The following is a 17,367-nucleotide window of genomic DNA, read 5'->3' on the forward strand; positions in this document are numbered from 1 at the left end:
CACAGCGCGCGGTGCACGGCGGGAAGGTTTCTACTTTACATATCAGGGCGGGGCAGGCGCCCTTCTTCCGCCGTCCCACAATTCCTCGCGGCGCTGCGTTGCGTCGGCGCTGTGTGTGCCGGAAGATGGCGGCGGGGCGCTGAGGGGCGGCCGGGGCCCTGAGAGGAGGAAGAAGAGGAGGCACCGCCGCCTCCGGGCCGCCTCATGGCCTCGGAGCCGCCTCGGGAGCCGCGTCCCATCCGAGCAGCGCCGCCGCGGGGCCTCTCCGAGGGCCGCTGAGAGCCCCGCCCGGGCCTGCAGCGCTCCGTGCCCGGCTGTGGCTGCGGGGGGAGGCCGGGCCGGGGCCGAGCAGCGCGGGGTGCTGAGCGCCTCCCCAAGTCCCCGCGATGTCCGAAGCGCAGCCCCAAGGCCAGCACCCCCCGGCCAACCACACCGGGGCCGCGGGGGGCACTAACCGGGCCGGGAGGAACGCTGCCCTCAATCAGAACCCTCTGATCAATGTTCGCGACCGCCTCTTCCACGCGCTTTTCTTCAAGATGGCTGTGACCTACGCGCGGCTCTTCCCTCCTTCCTTCAGGCGGGTCTTCGAGTTCTTCGTGCTGCTCAAGGTGAGGCCCGGTCGGGGGGAAGGGGGGTTCCTAGCAGTCTGTCTTTGTGTACATCACACACGCGAGGTACCCGAACGCTGCCGTGCTGATGGAGCGCCGTCCCCGCTGAGTGCAATCGGTGCAAAGCTCTGTTTTATCGCCGTTTTTCTTCGCTGTAATCGACGCCCTCAGCTGTGTGCAGGGCGTCCTCTCCGCGGACAGGTGAAACCTGTCTGCGTTTTTGCTGATGTAATCTGAGGTCCGCGGAGTTGCAAAGCTGAATTCTGCAGGGTATGGAAGTTACAGCCTCCCCTGTGGGGACCATACATCAGCCTGGTGCTGTCTGTGTGAGGTGAAGTGCTGCCTTGCGGCTTCCAGACCTCATTGTGTGTGTCCCCCTGCCTCTAGAAATAATAGAAGGGGGCAAAGGAGAGCCAGCTAGGTAACAACAGAGTGCTTTGTGCCCTGGGTTCTAAACCCTGGGAATCCAGGGTTCTAAAATCCAGCCCCATCTAGGTTACCCTGTATTGTGCCTTGGGCACCTTTTTCTCCCTGCCCAGTAAACGTTCAGGTTTTGTCATGCAGCCCAGCCAGGAGAAGTTCCTGCTGCCACCTGCTTTTAATCGAACCAGGCTGAGAAAATTCAAGTATTCCCAGAAGAGATCCTTGCTTCTGCCCTTAGGGTTAGCAGGCAGCTGTGCTTTCAGCCCCCCTGTGTGAGGATAATGGTGTGAGGCCAGGTCTGAGGCTGTGGCCTGCATGCTGTGCTTGGCATCCTGGTGCTGCTCCTGGCTGCTTTTATCACCATTCTCCCTGCATTAGGGATCTGTTTTGGGGTTACCTTCCCCAGCATTTTCCCCTCTGCGGCTCCTCTGCAGATGTGATGTTAGCAGCCTGTTTATTCATAACAAATAGGTCAGGCACAATGCGTGGCAAGGACAGATTTAATCAAGAAGGAGCATCTTAATGCTTAATTTTGAAAGCGAATGCATGAAATGCAGCCCTGCTGCTTACAGACAGGTGTTCTTTGGAGCTTGAACTTTGGACTGTTGGGTAACTTCGTTGTAGGAAATGGGTTTTATTAGTTCACTTTGTTTTGCTGTGACTTGTAGTTGTTCCTTGGGTTGAAAGCATCTTTCAGTCAGGAATGACGTGCTGAAAGGTCTTTTTAACGGAGGTCCCATTGGTAGGCTGGCTGTTGTCTGAGCTTTGGGCCAAATGCATGCTTTTAAAGCGAGCCATGTTGTTCTGATAACAATACACCTTTGCAACCCAACTCCTGGCGTTGGTTCTTGCTGCTGCCTTGGGTGTGTTTGTGTTATTGGTGCTGTAATGCTGATACCCCACAGCCCAGAGCGTGGCTCTGTCGTGCTGGATGTGGCACAAACCCAAGTAATTGCAGGTAGTCCTCTGCAGCCTTTTGAGTTCAGTTTGTTTCCCTCCTGTGGTTAACATCTGCCTGGCTGAGCAGAAATCAAACCTATCCCAGTGCTTTAAGACCTTTCTGAATAAGCTTGGGTAGCCTTTCCTGGTGGCTGGGTTGACAGAAACCAATCTGTGGCTTGGCAGTTTCTTCCTGGAAACGCTTTGGTGCTTTGAAACGAGGGAGAATTCAGTAGGAATTCATCAGCAGTGCTCTGTACCTGCGCTGAATGCTGCTGGAGCTCAGTGCTGTGCACAGAGGCAAGCAGTGGGCCCTTTGCACGTGGTTTCGTGAGAGTCAGCACTTCTTTGACCCTAGGCAGTGTGTGTGTTAACGTGGCACTGTGCCTCCTGGGTGGCAGCCAGCTGCACTCAGCCCCAGCACGGCGCAGTAATGGAGAAGTTTTGGTCAAAGGCACCTTGGGAGCTTTCATTCCCAGGCAAAGCTTTAGGCCTCTTAGCGTTTCCCTCAGAAAGATGAGGTTTCAGCAGGTCAGCGAGGTATCAGAAGGACGAAGTACAAAGGGGGTATTATATAAGCTGTGGAGCTGGGAGAGGAGTTGATTTGGGGCTGTTGTGTCGTTTGGTGCCAATACAGAGGGTTAGAAAGCTTAAAGGCTCTCGTCCACCTGCAGCGTCTGTGCGTGAGGGAGAGGTGGCTGAAACCGAGCAGCCTGTCAGCAGGTCGGGCTGACAGCCTCTGCTTTCTTTCCTGCTGTGTGTAGGCTCTCTTTGTGCTCTTCATCCTGGCATACATTCACATCGCCTTCTCCCGCTCGCCCATAAACTGTTTGGAGCACGTGAGGGACAAATGGCCGCGTGATGGCATCCTGAGGGTGGAAATCCAGCGCAACTCCAGCCGGGCCCCCATCTTCCTTCAGTTCTGTGGCGCTGAGAAGTGTCCAGGAATGGTCGTTGAGGCCACGGCTGAGGAAGAGGAGGAGGAAGAAGAGGAAATGACTGTGGATATGTTTGAAAACAGCTCTATCAAGGTAAAGATGTGTTCCCTGTGAGCGTGGGTTTGGGATGAAACAGCTTGATGCACGTGCTGCGGTCCCCCTGTGTGCCCTCAGTCACTCAGAATCTGTGTTCCCTCAGTTTTTTCCTGCATTTTCTGGCTAGCCTCTGATGTTTGAAGGTAGAAGTTAAAGCCTGAGCAAATGACCTCGCTTGTCTTTCTGTTGGTGACTTGGGGCACAGACAGCATGGGAGCCTGGAGCTGACCTGGCTGCTAACCTGACCTCTTGTGCTGCTGTTCCCCAACAGTTTGAGCTGGATATAGAGCCCAAGGTGTTCCTCAAGCCGTCCCGGATGAGCAGCAGTGAGGTGCTGGCCCACAACGAAAGCCAGGAGTTCTCATTTAGTGAAGCAGCCACTAAAGGTATGCAGCCTCTGCGGGAGACTGTGTCCGAGTTTGAGATGCTAACCAGAGCAGGTAAAGACAACTTAAATCCCTATCTGTGCTCTCTCCTTTCCCTGCATCTTCCCTGCACTTCTCCTGGCTTCCCTGGGCCTGCCCTTAGCGACCTTAATTGTCCCCTGGCCATCCCTGTTGCTTTAACCTGTGGTGAATCTTGTCACTCCTGACACCAGATCTACAGCACCGTGTTTTCTTTTGTTGGAGGGAGGCTGGGAGTTGGGTGGGTGCATCTGGGCTATAAGATTTGCTGGAGCCTTCTGGTCTGGCATCGTGTTTCTGCAGCAAATCAGTGCCAGCTATGTCAGCTGAATGTAAACCTCCCTCTTCTGAGCAGTTCTGCATTTGCTGTCCTCTGGAAACCTGCAGGGATCCAACTGGCAGTGCACATTCCTTACTGTATTAACAATATTTTGGGTCCCTGAGTCAACACCAGTGCCTGCAATTGCAAACTAATCCTGAAAGCCACCAAGCAAGTTGGAGTAGATTGCAAGATTGTGTTGATAGTCTGCCTCATTCGAAATATTGTCCTGCTCTGTTCTTGTTTCAGCACGACTTGAGCTGCTGATGTTGAGGGTTGTGAGCCTGGACAAAACAACAGCGCTGTTCCCTCGGTCTTGCAAAGTTTTGCTTGATCCTGATCCAGAACTCATTAGTCCTATATTTGAGATCATGAAGGCTCTTCAGACTGGGCAATGTTTAAATAGTTTTGGTGCAATACCTTAATTAACAGGTTGCCTACGTTCTGTAAGAGCCACGTTGTCCAGTGCTGTGTGTACTGAATACCAAACTGGAAATGATCCAGCAGTGTGGCAGGAGAGAGAACCGTGCCCCTTCTTCATGTAGATAGAAAATCCCATCTTGGTAGCATTTTTTTTCCCAGCTCTTCTGTCCTGTAAGTACACCAGGTTGAATGTTTAGACAGAGTGCATTGCCATGGTAAAATGATCTGTGCTACAAATGGAGTGATTCATGCGTCGATGCTTCAACGCTTCCTTTCCATTGGAGCTTAGAAAGGTTTCGTAGTGCAAACTGAAAGCAAAACAAACGCGAGAGGGCCTGTTTCTTCTTGCTGACTGCCTGCACAGCCTTCTGTTGAGCCTCCCTTCCCACCTTCTCTTGCAGTGTGGCCACAGGAGGAGTACATTGTGGAGTATTCCTTGGAGTACGGCTTCCTGCGCCTGTCCCAGAGCACGCGGCAGCGCCTCAGCATCCCTGTGATGGTGGTGACTTTGGGTGAGCAAAGGAGCTGGGGATGTGTCTGCAGAGATACCTGCATGCTGGCAGCTCCCTTCCAAACTTCACACTCATCTCAGCTCCTCTTCAGTCTTGTGGGAACTGTTTCTAACAGTTGATGGCGCTCGCTTTCCGTGCAGGAGAGCTTTGTGGAGCATTGTTGTTGCTTCAGCTGGTTGCAGCCTTTTCAAGAGGAGGGTTTTGAAATGCTGGAGCCTGTTGTGGTGCCTGAGCCTTCGTGTCACGTCTAGCATTGCTTTCTCATTGAAGAAAGAGCCAATGATAAATGTCTGTTTACTGACCTGGGCTTTGCAGTTCACCTGGAAGAGTTCCTGCATGAATGTCTTAGTAACTTACTGACAGATTGTTGCTGGGCTTCGTGGTTTTTGGGGCTATTTTTTTACAGGCTGATCAGTGTACAGTAGAATGCATGTTTGTGCTTCGTGAGAGCTGCATGGAGGTGTTGGGAAGGGGGGCTGTGGGCCTCACCAGCACCAGGCAGAGCCCACAGTTGGCTGCAGAAACATCCCTGCCAGCCCCTCTGAGCTGCACACAGGCTTGTCCTGAGGGCTGTTGCTAGAGAGAGAGCCCTTTGTTACTGGGGCTGCAGTCCAAACCCAGGAGAGAAATTCCCTGTATGTGTCTGGCAGTGGAGAGTATGACAGCACAGATGGAATTCTTGCAGCCTGATTGGCATCAGCATGTTAGCAGCGTGGCTATATTTGTCAGGGTGTGACATTTTGCTTCCCCGTCCTGCCCAGTTCAGTTACGCTGCCAGAGGTTTGAGTGCAATTGCAAGGCTGCTCTAAATGATGAGAAGACTGTGCTCACATTTAAAAAGGATGAGGTGTAACTGCTCTTCTCTTCTCTCTAGATCCTACCAGGGATCAGTGCTTTGGGGACAGGTTCAGTCGTCTGTTGCTGGATGAGTTCCTGGGTTATGATGACATCCTGATGTCGAGTGTCAAAGCCTTAGCTGAAAACGAAGAGAACAAAGGTAAGAGTTGCAGGAATCACTTTAGCAGAGGGGGTGCTGCTTTTCCACAGGTGCATGGATGTCATCTGCTGACTTTGGTTAACCTCTAACGCAGGGAGCAGCTCCTTGTGTTACATAGGGATGTTATTGCTGAGGACAAAACGAAACAGCAGAGAAGAGACATCAGCAGACGTGATTTCCTATGGCCTTATTGCACTGCATGGCAATAAGCTGTGAGGGATGCTGGCGTGGATCTCAGACACGGCCAGCGGTTTGTTCTCGTTGTGTGAGTCGATTCCATGGGCACTGTGTGCTTTTCTTCTTGCTCTGTTCCCAGGTTTCCTTCGCAACGTGGTGTCTGGGGAGCACTATCGCTTTGTCAGCATGTGGATGGCTAGAACTTCCTACCTGGCAGCCTTTGTCATCATGGTCATATTTGTAAGTTGGGAGGAGCTGGGCATTCCCTGGACTCTGAGCCCAGCAAGGTTTGCTGTTACAAGGCCTGAGCTCGTAGCTGCTTTTAAAGCTAAGCTGATGGAGTTCTGCTCTTTTTTTCCCCACCCTGATGTGGGTATTTAGAGTCCTAAAAGCAAAGAGCATTTTATGACCAGCGAGAGAAGAAATCAAAGCAATGCAGGGTGACTTTTGTCAGGCAGGCAGTTTCACAGAATCACTGAGTTGTAGGGATTGGAGGGGACCTCCAGAGATCATGGTGTCCAACCCCCCTGCCAAAGCAGATTCCCTACAGCAGGTCGCACAGTTTGAGCTCCTGGGAGGAGCACAGCTGCAGAATAGGAAGAAACCTCAGTTCCAGCTCTGCTGCTGTTTGGTTTGGCCTCTGCTCAACTATTCAAAATCAGTCTCTCTGCAAACAAATTACTTGCTGTCTATTTTACAGCAGTAATACGAAGATTAATTGCTCTTTGTGAAGTCCTAATTACTCCTTGAGAAATTGGCCTGTGTAGCTCAAGCTCACAAACACAGGGTTGTGCACAGCAACATCACGAGTCCCAGCTTGCCTGCCTGAGCCCCTGCTGTGATGTGATCCCAACAGGAACCTGACAGTGGTTCTGTTCTCCTGTTTCAGACTCTGTCCGTTTCCATGCTCTTACGCTACTCGCACCATCAGATCTTTGTCTTCATTGGTAAGTATCTTCTGTGTGATTTGGGCTGTTGAGGTGCTCTGAATGTGGAGTGATGCAGGGTTCCTTGGCCTCGTGTTCTCTTCCTGTGACGCTTTTCCTTCTTGCAGTTGACCTGTTACAGATGCTGGAAATGAACATGACGATTGCATTCCCTGCAGCTCCCCTGCTCACTGTCATTCTGGCTCTAGTAGGTAAGGACATGCTCACTTCTTGCATTTGTGCTGCAGGTCCCCTCTGTAGGAGGTATAATTCCCTTTTTGTGACCTGGTCACAGCACATGCTGCGTCTGCCCTTCATGAGGCTCTGGGGTTTGATGGCACAGTGAGCTGCATGGCTGTTCTGAGTCCCCTGGAAAAGCAGTTTATTTGGAAATCACATAAACTGAAGCTTTGCCCATTCCTCTCTTTAGTTCATGTTAGATTCACACTTTGTGTAACCACGTTCCATTAGCATGATTTGGGTTTTAAAGAAACAATCAAAACCACTGAGATCTCTGCTGTCCAGGGCCAGCTGATCCTCTGTGTGGTGACTTCAGTCAGCAGTGAGACTTGCTTGACCTCAGCTGTTGTTTTAAACAGGGATCTTCTTTTTCCTGCTCTGGTTCTTTTTGCCTTGCAGTGGTGCAGACTTTTGCTGCCCTGCAGCTGTTGTCTGCCCTGCAGGGTGCTGATATCAGGCCCCTCTCTGTCCCGTAGGCATGGAGGCCATCATGTCAGAGTTCTTCAATGACACCACGACTGCATTTTACATCATCCTCATTGTGTGGCTGGCTGACCAGTATGATGCCATCTGTTGCCACACCAATACCAGTAAGAGGCATTGGCTCAGGTAAGAGACCTCACCTCCCTGCAGCTCTCAGTCCCTGGTGGGAGCCTTCTTTAGCTCTCCAACTGGAGGGAGGACTTTCACTCTTCAGAGCTTTTCTATATCTCTCTGGGAGCTGCCCTGTGGCCCAAAGAGCACTTATTCCCGCTTTGGATCTCAAGTATGACTGTCAGGAATCACCCCTCCCCTTTCTTTTGCTCAGCTGAAGTCCTGCTTGCAGCAAAGCCGTGCTAATTACACATTTGCACAGACCTCCCTGTGCAAGATTCACCAGCTCAGAATAGAGTTATGACTAGAGAGGAGCTCAGGTCTGCCCTGTCCACTGATATTTGCTGCTTTTTTTTTTGTGCAGGTTCTTTTATCTGTACCACTTTGCCTTCTATGCCTACCACTATCGGTTCAACGGGCAGTACAGCAGCCTGGCCCTGGTCACCTCGTGGCTGTTCATCCAGGTGAGATGCTGCTGATCCTGCTCAGGTTGCTGCAGCCACATATGGAGGCAGGTGCCATCCTATGAGTTCAGCCCTGGTCTCTCTGCAGCCCTCAGAGGGCTCTGCAGGGGTGTGAAGCTGTGGTTTGAGCTTCATCAAACTCTGTGTCAAACTGTGTTTGAATGTCAGGTTTGGAAGTGGGGTGACGAGAGGAAGCTGTCGCACTGCAGGACTTGGTCACTCCTCACATCAGTGACTGACAATAGGCTGATGTCAAGTGAGCTTTAGGAGTGTTAGGGGAGGATTCTCATCTGGAATAAATCCCACTGGGAATCTCCCATGTAGAGGCTGAGGAATGGATTGGATCTGTGCTGAGCTGCTCCCTCTCTGTGCTGTGAGATGCAAACGTGGGGCTGGAGAGAAAAGCCTTTAGCCTCACTCTCACCCCTACTCCATCACCTGCCTTCAGAGCTCTTGGAGTTGCTCTCTGACAGCAGGAGTTCAGTATAGAAGGGATAAATCTCTGCACAATTTCAGATCAGGTCTTAAAAAGATCATCCAGTTTCTGGTCCCTGTCTTTACATAGGGATGACAGAATAGTTTTGCGAGGTGTGTCTAGGCTTGCAGCCCAAACCTGTTGAGTAATTCCTTTCCTTTTACCATCTCCAGCATTCAATGATTTACTTCTTCCACCACTACGAGCTGCCAGCCATTCTCCGGCAGATCAGAATCCAGGAGATGCTGCTGCAGAACCAGCAGGTGGGTCAGGGCACTCAAACAACTCTCCAAGACAACCTCAACAACAACACTACCCCAGCTGGGGCGGAGATGGGGGGTCACCAGCCCCACCTGCCTGCTGGCCCCTCTGGAGAGAGCAGCAGCCCAGCAGCTCTGGCCCCCAGCGAGGCCTCCAGCGTCGTCACCGCGGCCGCAGCCTCTTCTGTTGGGAGCGACCTGAATTGGGTTGCTGAGACAGCAGCCATCGTTACAGAGGCTTCATTTCTTTCTGACCTGAGCTCTTCTCTCCTGGAGCCGAATGTGGTGCACGAAGCCGTGGCTGCTGGGAGCCCTCAGGATGCTGCTGCTGCCTCCGGTTTGGTCGCACGCATCAGGGTGAGCAGCGACCACCCGGACGCTGCCGTGGGCTCCATCACCATCGAGGTCACTTCAGCCTCTGTGGTCGCTGCTGCGGATGGTTCCCCTGCCACAGAGGCAGTTCCTGCCCCCGTCCCTGTGCAGGAGGATGGGAGCTCCAACCCCAGCCCTTCCCCTGCCGAGCAGACTGAGGCTGCGGAGAGCTCGGACAGCCAAGCCAAACCCAGTGGCAAGAACTGCATTGCAAATGGCAGCGTGGCAGAGTCCCCTCCGGCCTTTGTGGAGAAAACTGATCAGGACAAACTCTTGGGCTGTGCTCTTGGGGACCGGGGGGAGAACGGCCCTTGCCCAGCCCCAGCAGGTAGTACAGCTGGCTCCAGGCCTTGCTCGGAGCCAGACTTGAGGAGCCTGTCTTGAGTCCTTGTTTCTGTCACACCGGACTGCCAGGAAGGCGTTTGGATTTCGTTTGTTACTATTTCTCACTTCACCATCATCCTTAACCCATGAATTCCTCTTAACGGAGGCAGAGCAGCTGGGACAGAGAAAAGATGCTGCAGTGAACTCCCCAGAGAGATGCACACGTGTGCATTGCTCAGTGCCAGATTCTCCCTGCAAGGAGGAGGGAGCAAGGGCACACGATGGCTCCCTCTGCCTGCAAGGCACCTGGGGAGCCCTGTGCCACTGCAGAGCTGTGGGTGAGCAGGCTGGCCGTGTTCTCAGTGCGCTGTCACAGCTCTTCTTTGCCCCCCTGAGGTTGTGTTGGCAGTCTGGGTGTTGCTTGCAAACATGAGCTGATTTGTGACAAACCACGTGTGTGCACGGCGACTCTGGTTAGAATAGCAGCTGTGTGTGAGCAGGGAGAGCAACCAAGGAGAAACGAGTCACCTCCCTTTTTCTAGGGGAAAAGAAGCTCAGTGCCTCCCTTCAACACTGGAGCTGCTCACACCAGAGCAAAGCTGGGTAATAACCAAAGCAGAAACTGCATTTTAGCCCCATTTCTTTTCTTTCTTTGGTTTTTTTTTTTTTCTCCTGACATTAAACTGTCTTTAGTCAGTGGGTTTATAGGGGGAAAAGTGTCCAGGTCCAGCTTAGAGCATCCACCCAAGGAAGGACGCATTTGTCTGTGGTTGGAAGCAGTAAAGGCTTTATCCAGCCCTGGAGGAATGCTGTCCCCTTTGCTGCTGGTGACTCTGCAGGACCCTGGTGAGTTTGGCCTCTCTTCAATGTGTCAAGTGAGAGCTCCTGCCGTGCCACAGGCAGATGGCATCAGTGTCCCCTGGGAGCTGACCTGTAGCCTCAGTATCTGTCATAGGGGAGGAGGAGGGCAGCAGCTCTGTCCCTGTACAGCTCTGCTTTCGGCACCTGCAGCTGCAGGTGAGGTTGTTTGTTTTTCAGTGCCTTGTCCCTTAAATGGGACACGTTTGTGTTTTAAGATCAGCCCCATCCCTCAGGAGAGGTTGGCATCGTGCTGGCTCAGCTGTTGTGGGTTTAGCAAAGAACCAAAACACTAAAGGCAAATTTCACCTCGCTTTCCCTCATTCCCTTGGCAGCAGAGGCGAAGCTTGGATTCGTGCCCCAGTCCTGTGTGCTACACCTGGTGCCCCAGGGCTCCATTGGACCCAGGTGGGGGTTTTTAGGACTTAAAACCTGCAGGTGGAGCAGGGCTGCAGAAGCAGAGCGATGCAGGAGAGCGCTGTGTGTGCAGGGCTGGGATGAGAGCAGCTCAGGGAGAAACCTGCTGGGAAGGAGGTGGAGGAGGGGGGCTCTGCAGGGCACTGCAGCCTCCAGCAGCACCAGAGCCCCTCTCTCCCTTCGAGGCGCTGCTGTGGCTTCCACCAGGGCTGGGTTTCCACGTTGGCAGCGTGGGGACTCACAGCCCCTCTGGCTTCATTTTCTCTGCATTTCCCACATGGGTGCCCTCCTATTTTTTTTCTCTTTTTTGGCTCGATGAGCCCTGGGTGCTGCTGTGGGGCACAGGGCAGAGCGTTCTGCAGCTCCCTTCCTGGGAGGGCCGGGCAGCATGACGAGGATCCTGAGCGTGGATGTGCCAGGGTGCAAGAGCAAGGAGTAACCATAGGCTTACAAGGGGGTGGGAAGGGGAGGTGGGAAGACAAACCAAATCATCTGATGAATGAGGAGTAGAGTTCATTCTATTTAATGTACAAAATGTGTTTGTATATAATAATAAATATTATATCTAACAGCTGCTTGGTGCTGCTCTCATGTCCTGCTAGCACTGGGATGGGGTTCTGCTGGAAGGTGATGTGAGGATCGTGGAGGAGGGCTGAGCTCAGGCCTGGCTGCTGTGCTCAGCAGTGCAACCTCTACAAGTGAGGGCTGCACGGAGGGAAGACGGGCCTGGGGCATCCCTGGCTGTTGACAGCTGCCCCTGCTGTCTTGCATTTGGACTCAGTTCTTTCCTTCGCTGCCTCGGAGGGAGGCGCTGAGGCTGGGCTCTGCTCCGTGCAGCCCGAGGAAGGGCCGGCACTGCTGCTGTCCGTCCCTCTGCCCCAGGGGGCTGCGCTCTCTGGCTGTGGCTCCGGAGCTCGGTGTGATGTCAGCTCCCTGCCGCTGCCTCTCCGGGGTTTGGGATCTCAGCCCTGACCCTGGGGCTGCTCCTTCCTCCTGGGCTCGGAGCGTGGGGGTCTCCTGTGGCTGCTGAGCCCTGTAGGCTGCCGTGCTGGGGCAGGGCTGGGAGCTGGCCGTGGGGCAGAGCTGTCAGCTCTACTCTGCCGCTTTCACAGTGCAGCTGGAAGAGAAAACGCAGGCTTGGTTTTTCTCCTGTTACGCGCTTTAAAACCCCTCGTGCTCACCTGTCCTCCTGGCTTTGCTCCGCTCCTGGGCCCCTCGTTGTACCCAGCGCTGACACCAACTCGCTCTTCCTCAGCAGCGCCGCACGCAGCTGCTCCCGCATCGCCTCGATCTTCTCCTCCAGCTCCTGCAGCTCCCTCTCGCCCCCTGCCCGCTCCCCCTGCACCAACCCGTTGCTGGGAGGCCCTGGGGGCTCCTCGCTGGTGTCCAGCTGAAAGCGCACCCTGCGCACCTCCTTCCTTTCGGGTGCCGGGTTCTGCTGGGGGCTGCGCCTGGGGGGCGAGAGAAGGTTGGGGCCGGGAGGCTCCTCTGCCTCCCCGGGGCTGGGGGGAGCAGGAGAGCGGCGCCGCTGCCCGTGCCGCGCTTTACCTCTGCTCCAGGCTCAGCTTCTGCCTCCTCTGCTCTTCCGTGCCCATGTTGAGAGCGCGGTGGATTTTCTGCGGGGCGCAAGGAGGGGTGATGAAGGAGGTGGGGGTTGTGGGGAGGAGGGAGGAAGGCAGCGCCCTCCTCTTCCTCACCTGGCTGGTGTGCAGCCAGTAGCTGAACCGCTTCTGGCGGCGGATGCGGGGCAGGATGAGGCGATAGAAGGCGTGCTCCCCCAGCGAGGTGAGCAACGCCCCGCCCAGCCCGATGCACAGCAGCACAAACAGCCCCGAGAAATGGTAGATCCCCATCTGCAGGGTCTGTGGGATTGATGGGGTCAGCAGTGTCTGTGTGGAGGGGGGGAGGGGACACCAGCAGAGCCCCCCCTCCCCCCCTCCCCCCCAGGTCCGGCTGCCCCACCTCCGTGACAGCGAAGACGCGCTTGCCGCAGGGCACCATGCGGTACCACTTGTCGTGCAGCAGGTCCATGAAACCGGCTGACTTGTAGCGACTGATGAACTCTGACAGCTTCGAGGTCAGCGGTGAGTGCTGGGGGAGGCCGATGCCGTAGCCTGGCCCCCACAGCAGGGGGGAAAGAGGCAGCGCTGGGACTGGGGCTCACCCCCCCCAGTACCCAGGGATCCCCCCGCAGCTGCAGCGCTGTGCACCTGCCCACCTTCAATGGCAAAAGGCTTCCCTACGGTGAGCAGCTTGCAGTCGGAGTCGATGGACACCTCGTAGTCCAGCAGGGACTTATCCATGATGAAGGCGTTGAGCTTGGGGGGTTCCGTCCTGCGTCAATGCAGGGGGTTCAGGGGGGGGCCGCTCCCCCGGGCTGGGGGTGTGCAGACAGAGGGGAACAGGAGGGTCCCCTCCTCCCCCCCCCCCGTGCTCCTGACCCTCACTTGAGCATGGTGACACCGGCGGGGGTGGTGGGGGCATTGTAACGCCACATGTGCCCGTGCATTTCGGGGAAGCTCTTCTTGATGTACTCCTCGGCACTGCTCTCCCATACGGTGCCAAAGCGGAAACCCTGCGAGGGGTGGTGCAGCTGGAAGGGGCACCACGGTGTCAGAACCCCCCCCACGGGTTGAGGGCACCAGGCAGGAGGGGCTGGGACCCCCCAGTGAAGCAGCAGCTCCTACAAGGCGTCCAGTAAGGACATCCCCGTGGGCAGCCACAGGGCAAACCCAGCCCCGTCCTGCCCCTCCCACCCCCATGAGGCAGCCAAGCAGAGCTCCCACCTTGGGGTCGTGGATGCCCGAGAGCTCCTCGAAGGTCTTCTCGCCCACCATGACGGCCGCCAGGTTGGCCGTGTAGCTGGAAAGCACCAGGAGGCAGAAGATGGCCCAGAGGTTCATGAGGAAGCGGCCGGTGCAGCACTTGGGCGTCTTGCTGGAGACGGTGCGCCCAAAGAGGATGGCGTAGCAGAGGTTGAGGGCTGAGGAGTAGGAGAAGATCTTCATGCGGTTGCGGCCGTGGGGGGTCATTCCGTAGGGGCTCTTCCACTCGTAAAGGGTGAGGAAGAGTGCGGTCATGTGCAGGGCCACGAAGATGCCCACCCACGTGGTCCAGTGCAGGGGCCACATGAAGGCCCCGATGGGCGACGCCGTGTCCTTGGTCCTCACCAGGATGCCCAGGCTGGTGGAGAAGAAAGGGCTGGTGAAGTCGATGACTTTGCTGCGTGCTGAATTGATGCTGAAGGAGGTGACGGCCATGTGGGCCGTGCCGCTGAGCAGGTCCCCCACCAGCCCCGTCCAGCGCCCGTTCTTCCACGCGCCGTATTTCCCATCGCCCACAATGTAGAGCTCGAAGTCAAAGGGCACGTCCTCAGCCAGCCGCTCCAGCAGGTCGATGCAGTACCCATAGCAGCACTTCTTGTACTCCCGCGGCACAGAGCCGTTCTCAGCGCTCAGCTCCTCAAAGAGTGCATCCAGCACGGCCGAGTCATTGGTGCCGGGGTCCAGGCAGAGCTGCCCGGCGGGGCAGCTCCCATCCTCATCCACCTCTCGTGTGAAGACAAAAGGATGCTCCACCAGCGTCACCACCCGCAGCCGTGCACGAGTGCCGCCGTTCCCTTCTGGGGGTGCTTTGCGCTGGAGGTGGCTTTGCCACGCGCCCTCCTCCAGCTGCAGCTTGCCGTGCTGCCACGTGCCCACTGTCACCCAGGCAGGCCGTCCCTGCAGGTCGCGCTGAAGGCTCCACACGCGGTACTGCTGCTCCGTCTGCACCCGTGTCCCGTCCTGCACCCGCACCAACCCCGTCTGCCCGTGGAAAGATGTGTTGGATAGGAACCTGTGGGGAGCAGGGGGTCACGGAGGGGTCTTCGCTGGGGAGGGCAGGGCAGGGGGATGGGGGAGCAGCAGTGTGGTGCTCACCGGGTCAGGAAGCGCCCTGAGGACTCAGCGCTGTCCCCGCTGTGGTCGTTGCAGTTCACCATGGGGGGGTTGAGCGCGAGGTCGGGGCGCACAGCGGCGGCGCCGCCGATGGCACGGCTCACCAACTCCACTGCGTCACGCACAAAGGCCTCCAGCGGTGCAGCGCCCACCTCCCCAAAGGCCAGCAGCCCCCCGGGCAGCCCCTCGCCCTGCAACTCTGCGGCGTGCAGCGGGGAGCCCAGCACCCAGCAAACCTCCTGCGCCCGCAGCCCCGCACGCTCCGCAGCCCTGAAGAGCCGCCGTGCGCGCCGCAAGTCGCAGCCCAGCACCAACGTGGGGCCGGAGAGGGCTCCCAGATGCTCCCGGTGCTGCCGGAGGCACCGCTCAGCCCTGGGCTCATGCAGGCACCGGAGATCCAGCACAGCGTGCAGGGAGAGCTGTGCACGGTCGAGGAAGGCGGTGACATCCCAGGGGCGGCACAGCACCAGCGTGGCCTCGCGCCACTCGTGGGCCTGCAGGATGCTCGCCAGCACCTCTGCCAGCGTCTCCAGCGAGCTCTGCCGGTCCATGTGGAAGTGGAAGGGGCTCTGCGGGCACATAGGACAGCAGGTGACCCTCTGCTGTTTGTCCCACCTCCCTCCCAGCTCCTCTCCCCAGCAGCAGCGTGGACTGAGGCCGTGGCTCCCCCCCACCTCCCCGCTGCTGATGCAGCACTGCAGGCATGCAGAGCCCATGAATGTGGTGCAGTGCTGAGGAGCAGCGCCCGGTGCCCGCGCTGGAGGGTGGGGGCTGCCAGCACCGTGGGCTGTGTGTGGCCCCCAGCCCCATGCAGGCACTGCGAGGACACAGCCAGCACACAGCCACTGCATGCTGGGACATGGAGTCACCTTCCCAGCAATGGAGAAGAGCTGTGGCTGAGCCCTACAACAGGTGAAGGGAGCCCAAATGCTCCTGAGGCTACGAAAGGGATAACGGCCTCAAGTGGATGGGATCTGACTGCAGAGGGGAGGCGGCTAAGGGAAGGGAGGGGAACAAATCCACCCCCGGGACACAGGGCTGGGGCTCTGCTCATCTGGCATGGGAGAGCATGGACATCACACATCCTAGGCTATCTTGGGCTGAGAAGTGGGATTGGGTTGGGACAAAGCTGTGATGGAGCCTGGGAAAGAGCCAGGACAAGGGTGGGATGGGGTCCGGGATGAAGCTGAGGAGCCCTGATTGACTCCTCCAGGATGGGGACCACGATAGAGTTGGGACAGAGAGGAGAGCGGGATAAGGGTGGAGATTGGGGCTGGGATGGGGTCTGGAATGGAGCCGGGATGGGGACAGAGGTAGGCAGGGATAGGGGTGGGATGGAGCCGAGATGATGGCGGAGAGGAGCCGGGACGGGATTAGGATGGAGAAGGAGTGCGGGGCCGGGACGGAGCGCTCCCAGTTCGGGGACGGGCACTCACCTGAGAGCGGAACGGCGGAGCGCGGCCGCTGCCGACGACGCTGACGAAGGGAACGCGCAGAGCCGCGGCGAAGAAGTCGATCTGGAGCAGCTCGCGGCGGGATCGGGGCACGGCCAGCACCGCCGCCACGCCTCGCCCCAGCAGAGCCCCGCACAGCCACCGCAACAGCGAGGCCGGGTCCCGCGCCGCCGGACGGCCCGCCACCACCTCCAGGCTGCGGTTGTACGGCAGCACCGCCCCGGGACCCCCACCGGACAGAGCGGCGCGGACGGGGCCGGAGGAGGCGGAGGGCAGCAGCGCTCCCAGACGCACGGCGGGGCCGGGCCGGCTCGGACCGCGGCAGGGATGCGGGTGTCCCCCCGCAGCCCCCAGCGCGGCCGCCAGCAGCCACAGCGCCCGCAGCCCCTCCATAGGGCCCCGCGCTGCGCCCGTCGGGCCGGGACGGGGCGGGACGGGGCGGGCCGGGGGCGGGGGCAGCTCCGTTCGGCGGGGCGGGACGGGACGGAGCGGGAGCGGCCCCGCAGCTCCGAGCGCGGTTGGGGGGAGCGGAGCAGCCGGGAGGCCTCCCGAGCCCCGCCCGCCCCGCAGCGCCCGGGTGGGGACGCGCATCCCCCGGAATCGGATGGAGACCCCCGGGTCCCTCCACGGCCATCCTGGAGCCGTCGCGGTGCAAAGCGGAGACCCCGAAAATGAGGCGCGGTGCGGTGCGAGGATCGCTCGATGCCAGAACGCTGCGCTGATGGGGAGGTGGGGAGGGAGAGGCTGCACTACATTAATAAGGAAAAGAAAACCGAACGAGAAAGCCAAGGAGCAGCTGGCAAAAAAATATTGATCATCAGACAAATGTAATGAGTCAGAGCTAATGAGTTCCTTTAGCGGAGATCAGAGCGGGGGAGGGAGGGAGCTGGGACAGCCCTGGCAAAGAGCAGCCCCGCAGCTCCCGACCCCCGTGTGAGGGGCCGATGTGGCAGAGGGAGCAGAGGGAGGCGGGAGGCTCGGAGCGGAGCTGCGCTCGAAGCAATGCAGCCCCGGGGCGGTTGGGGGCCGTCCCCGCAAAGGCCGGGTTCTGCGCGCTGCTCCGCGCTGCAGTTGATCGACGTCGATCCCAAATGTCATAAGGGAAGGAGTGAGGGAGGGAGAGAAAAAGAGAAATGTGGCTTATTAAGCTAAAAGCATTATCTAAACGAGCTGGCATTGGAGCGAGCTGCACGGTCACTTGTGTTATTG

The 17,367-nt window shown here is 57.5% G+C and overlaps 2 protein-coding genes across 4 annotated transcripts; one reads left to right on the plus strand and one right to left on the minus strand.

The window, feature by feature from the left end:
• Positions 1–80: 80 nt before the first annotated feature.
• Positions 81–10,370, plus strand: TMEM259 (transmembrane protein 259). 2 transcript variants are annotated; one of them, XM_048927653.1, is made up of 11 exons: positions 81–608; positions 2,735–3,001; positions 3,276–3,444; positions 4,552–4,662; positions 5,537–5,659; positions 5,976–6,076; positions 6,726–6,783; positions 6,891–6,974; positions 7,479–7,611; positions 7,961–8,060; positions 8,709–10,370. In XM_048927653.1, the coding sequence occupies exons 1-11, from the start codon at positions 387–389 to the stop codon at positions 9,549–9,551; spliced, it is 2,211 nt and encodes a 736-aa protein (XP_048783610.1). In that variant the 5' UTR covers positions 81–386; the 3' UTR covers positions 9,552–10,370. The 2 variants fall into 2 exon arrangements, with proteins under 2 accessions (XP_048783610.1, XP_048783611.1); XM_048927654.1 differs by having other exon boundaries at positions 82–608; positions 3,276–3,390.
• A 121-nt stretch (positions 10,371–10,491) lies between these two features.
• On the minus strand, positions 10,492–16,568 carry GRIN3B (glutamate ionotropic receptor NMDA type subunit 3B). 2 transcript variants are annotated; one of them, XM_048927652.1, is made up of 12 exons: positions 16,141–16,568; positions 14,687–15,273; positions 14,057–14,603; positions 13,871–13,949; positions 13,553–13,749; positions 13,214–13,359; positions 12,985–13,100; positions 12,729–12,880; positions 12,464–12,628; positions 12,315–12,382; positions 11,948–12,217; positions 10,492–11,883 (listed from the first exon to the last, which is right to left on the minus strand). In XM_048927652.1, the coding sequence occupies exons 1-12, from the start codon at positions 16,549–16,551 to the stop codon at positions 11,859–11,861; spliced, it is 2,763 nt and encodes a 920-aa protein (XP_048783609.1). In that variant the 5' UTR covers positions 16,552–16,568; the 3' UTR covers positions 10,492–11,858. The 2 variants fall into 2 exon arrangements, with proteins under 2 accessions (XP_048783609.1, XP_048783608.1); XM_048927651.1 differs by having other exon boundaries at positions 13,553–14,603.
• Between the last annotated feature and the right edge of the window lie 799 nt (positions 16,569–17,367).

Source organism: Lagopus muta, chromosome 26 (genome assembly GCF_023343835.1).
Source record: "Lagopus muta isolate bLagMut1 chromosome 26, bLagMut1 primary, whole genome shotgun sequence".
Taxonomy (NCBI): Eukaryota; Metazoa; Chordata; class Aves; order Galliformes; family Phasianidae; genus Lagopus; species Lagopus muta.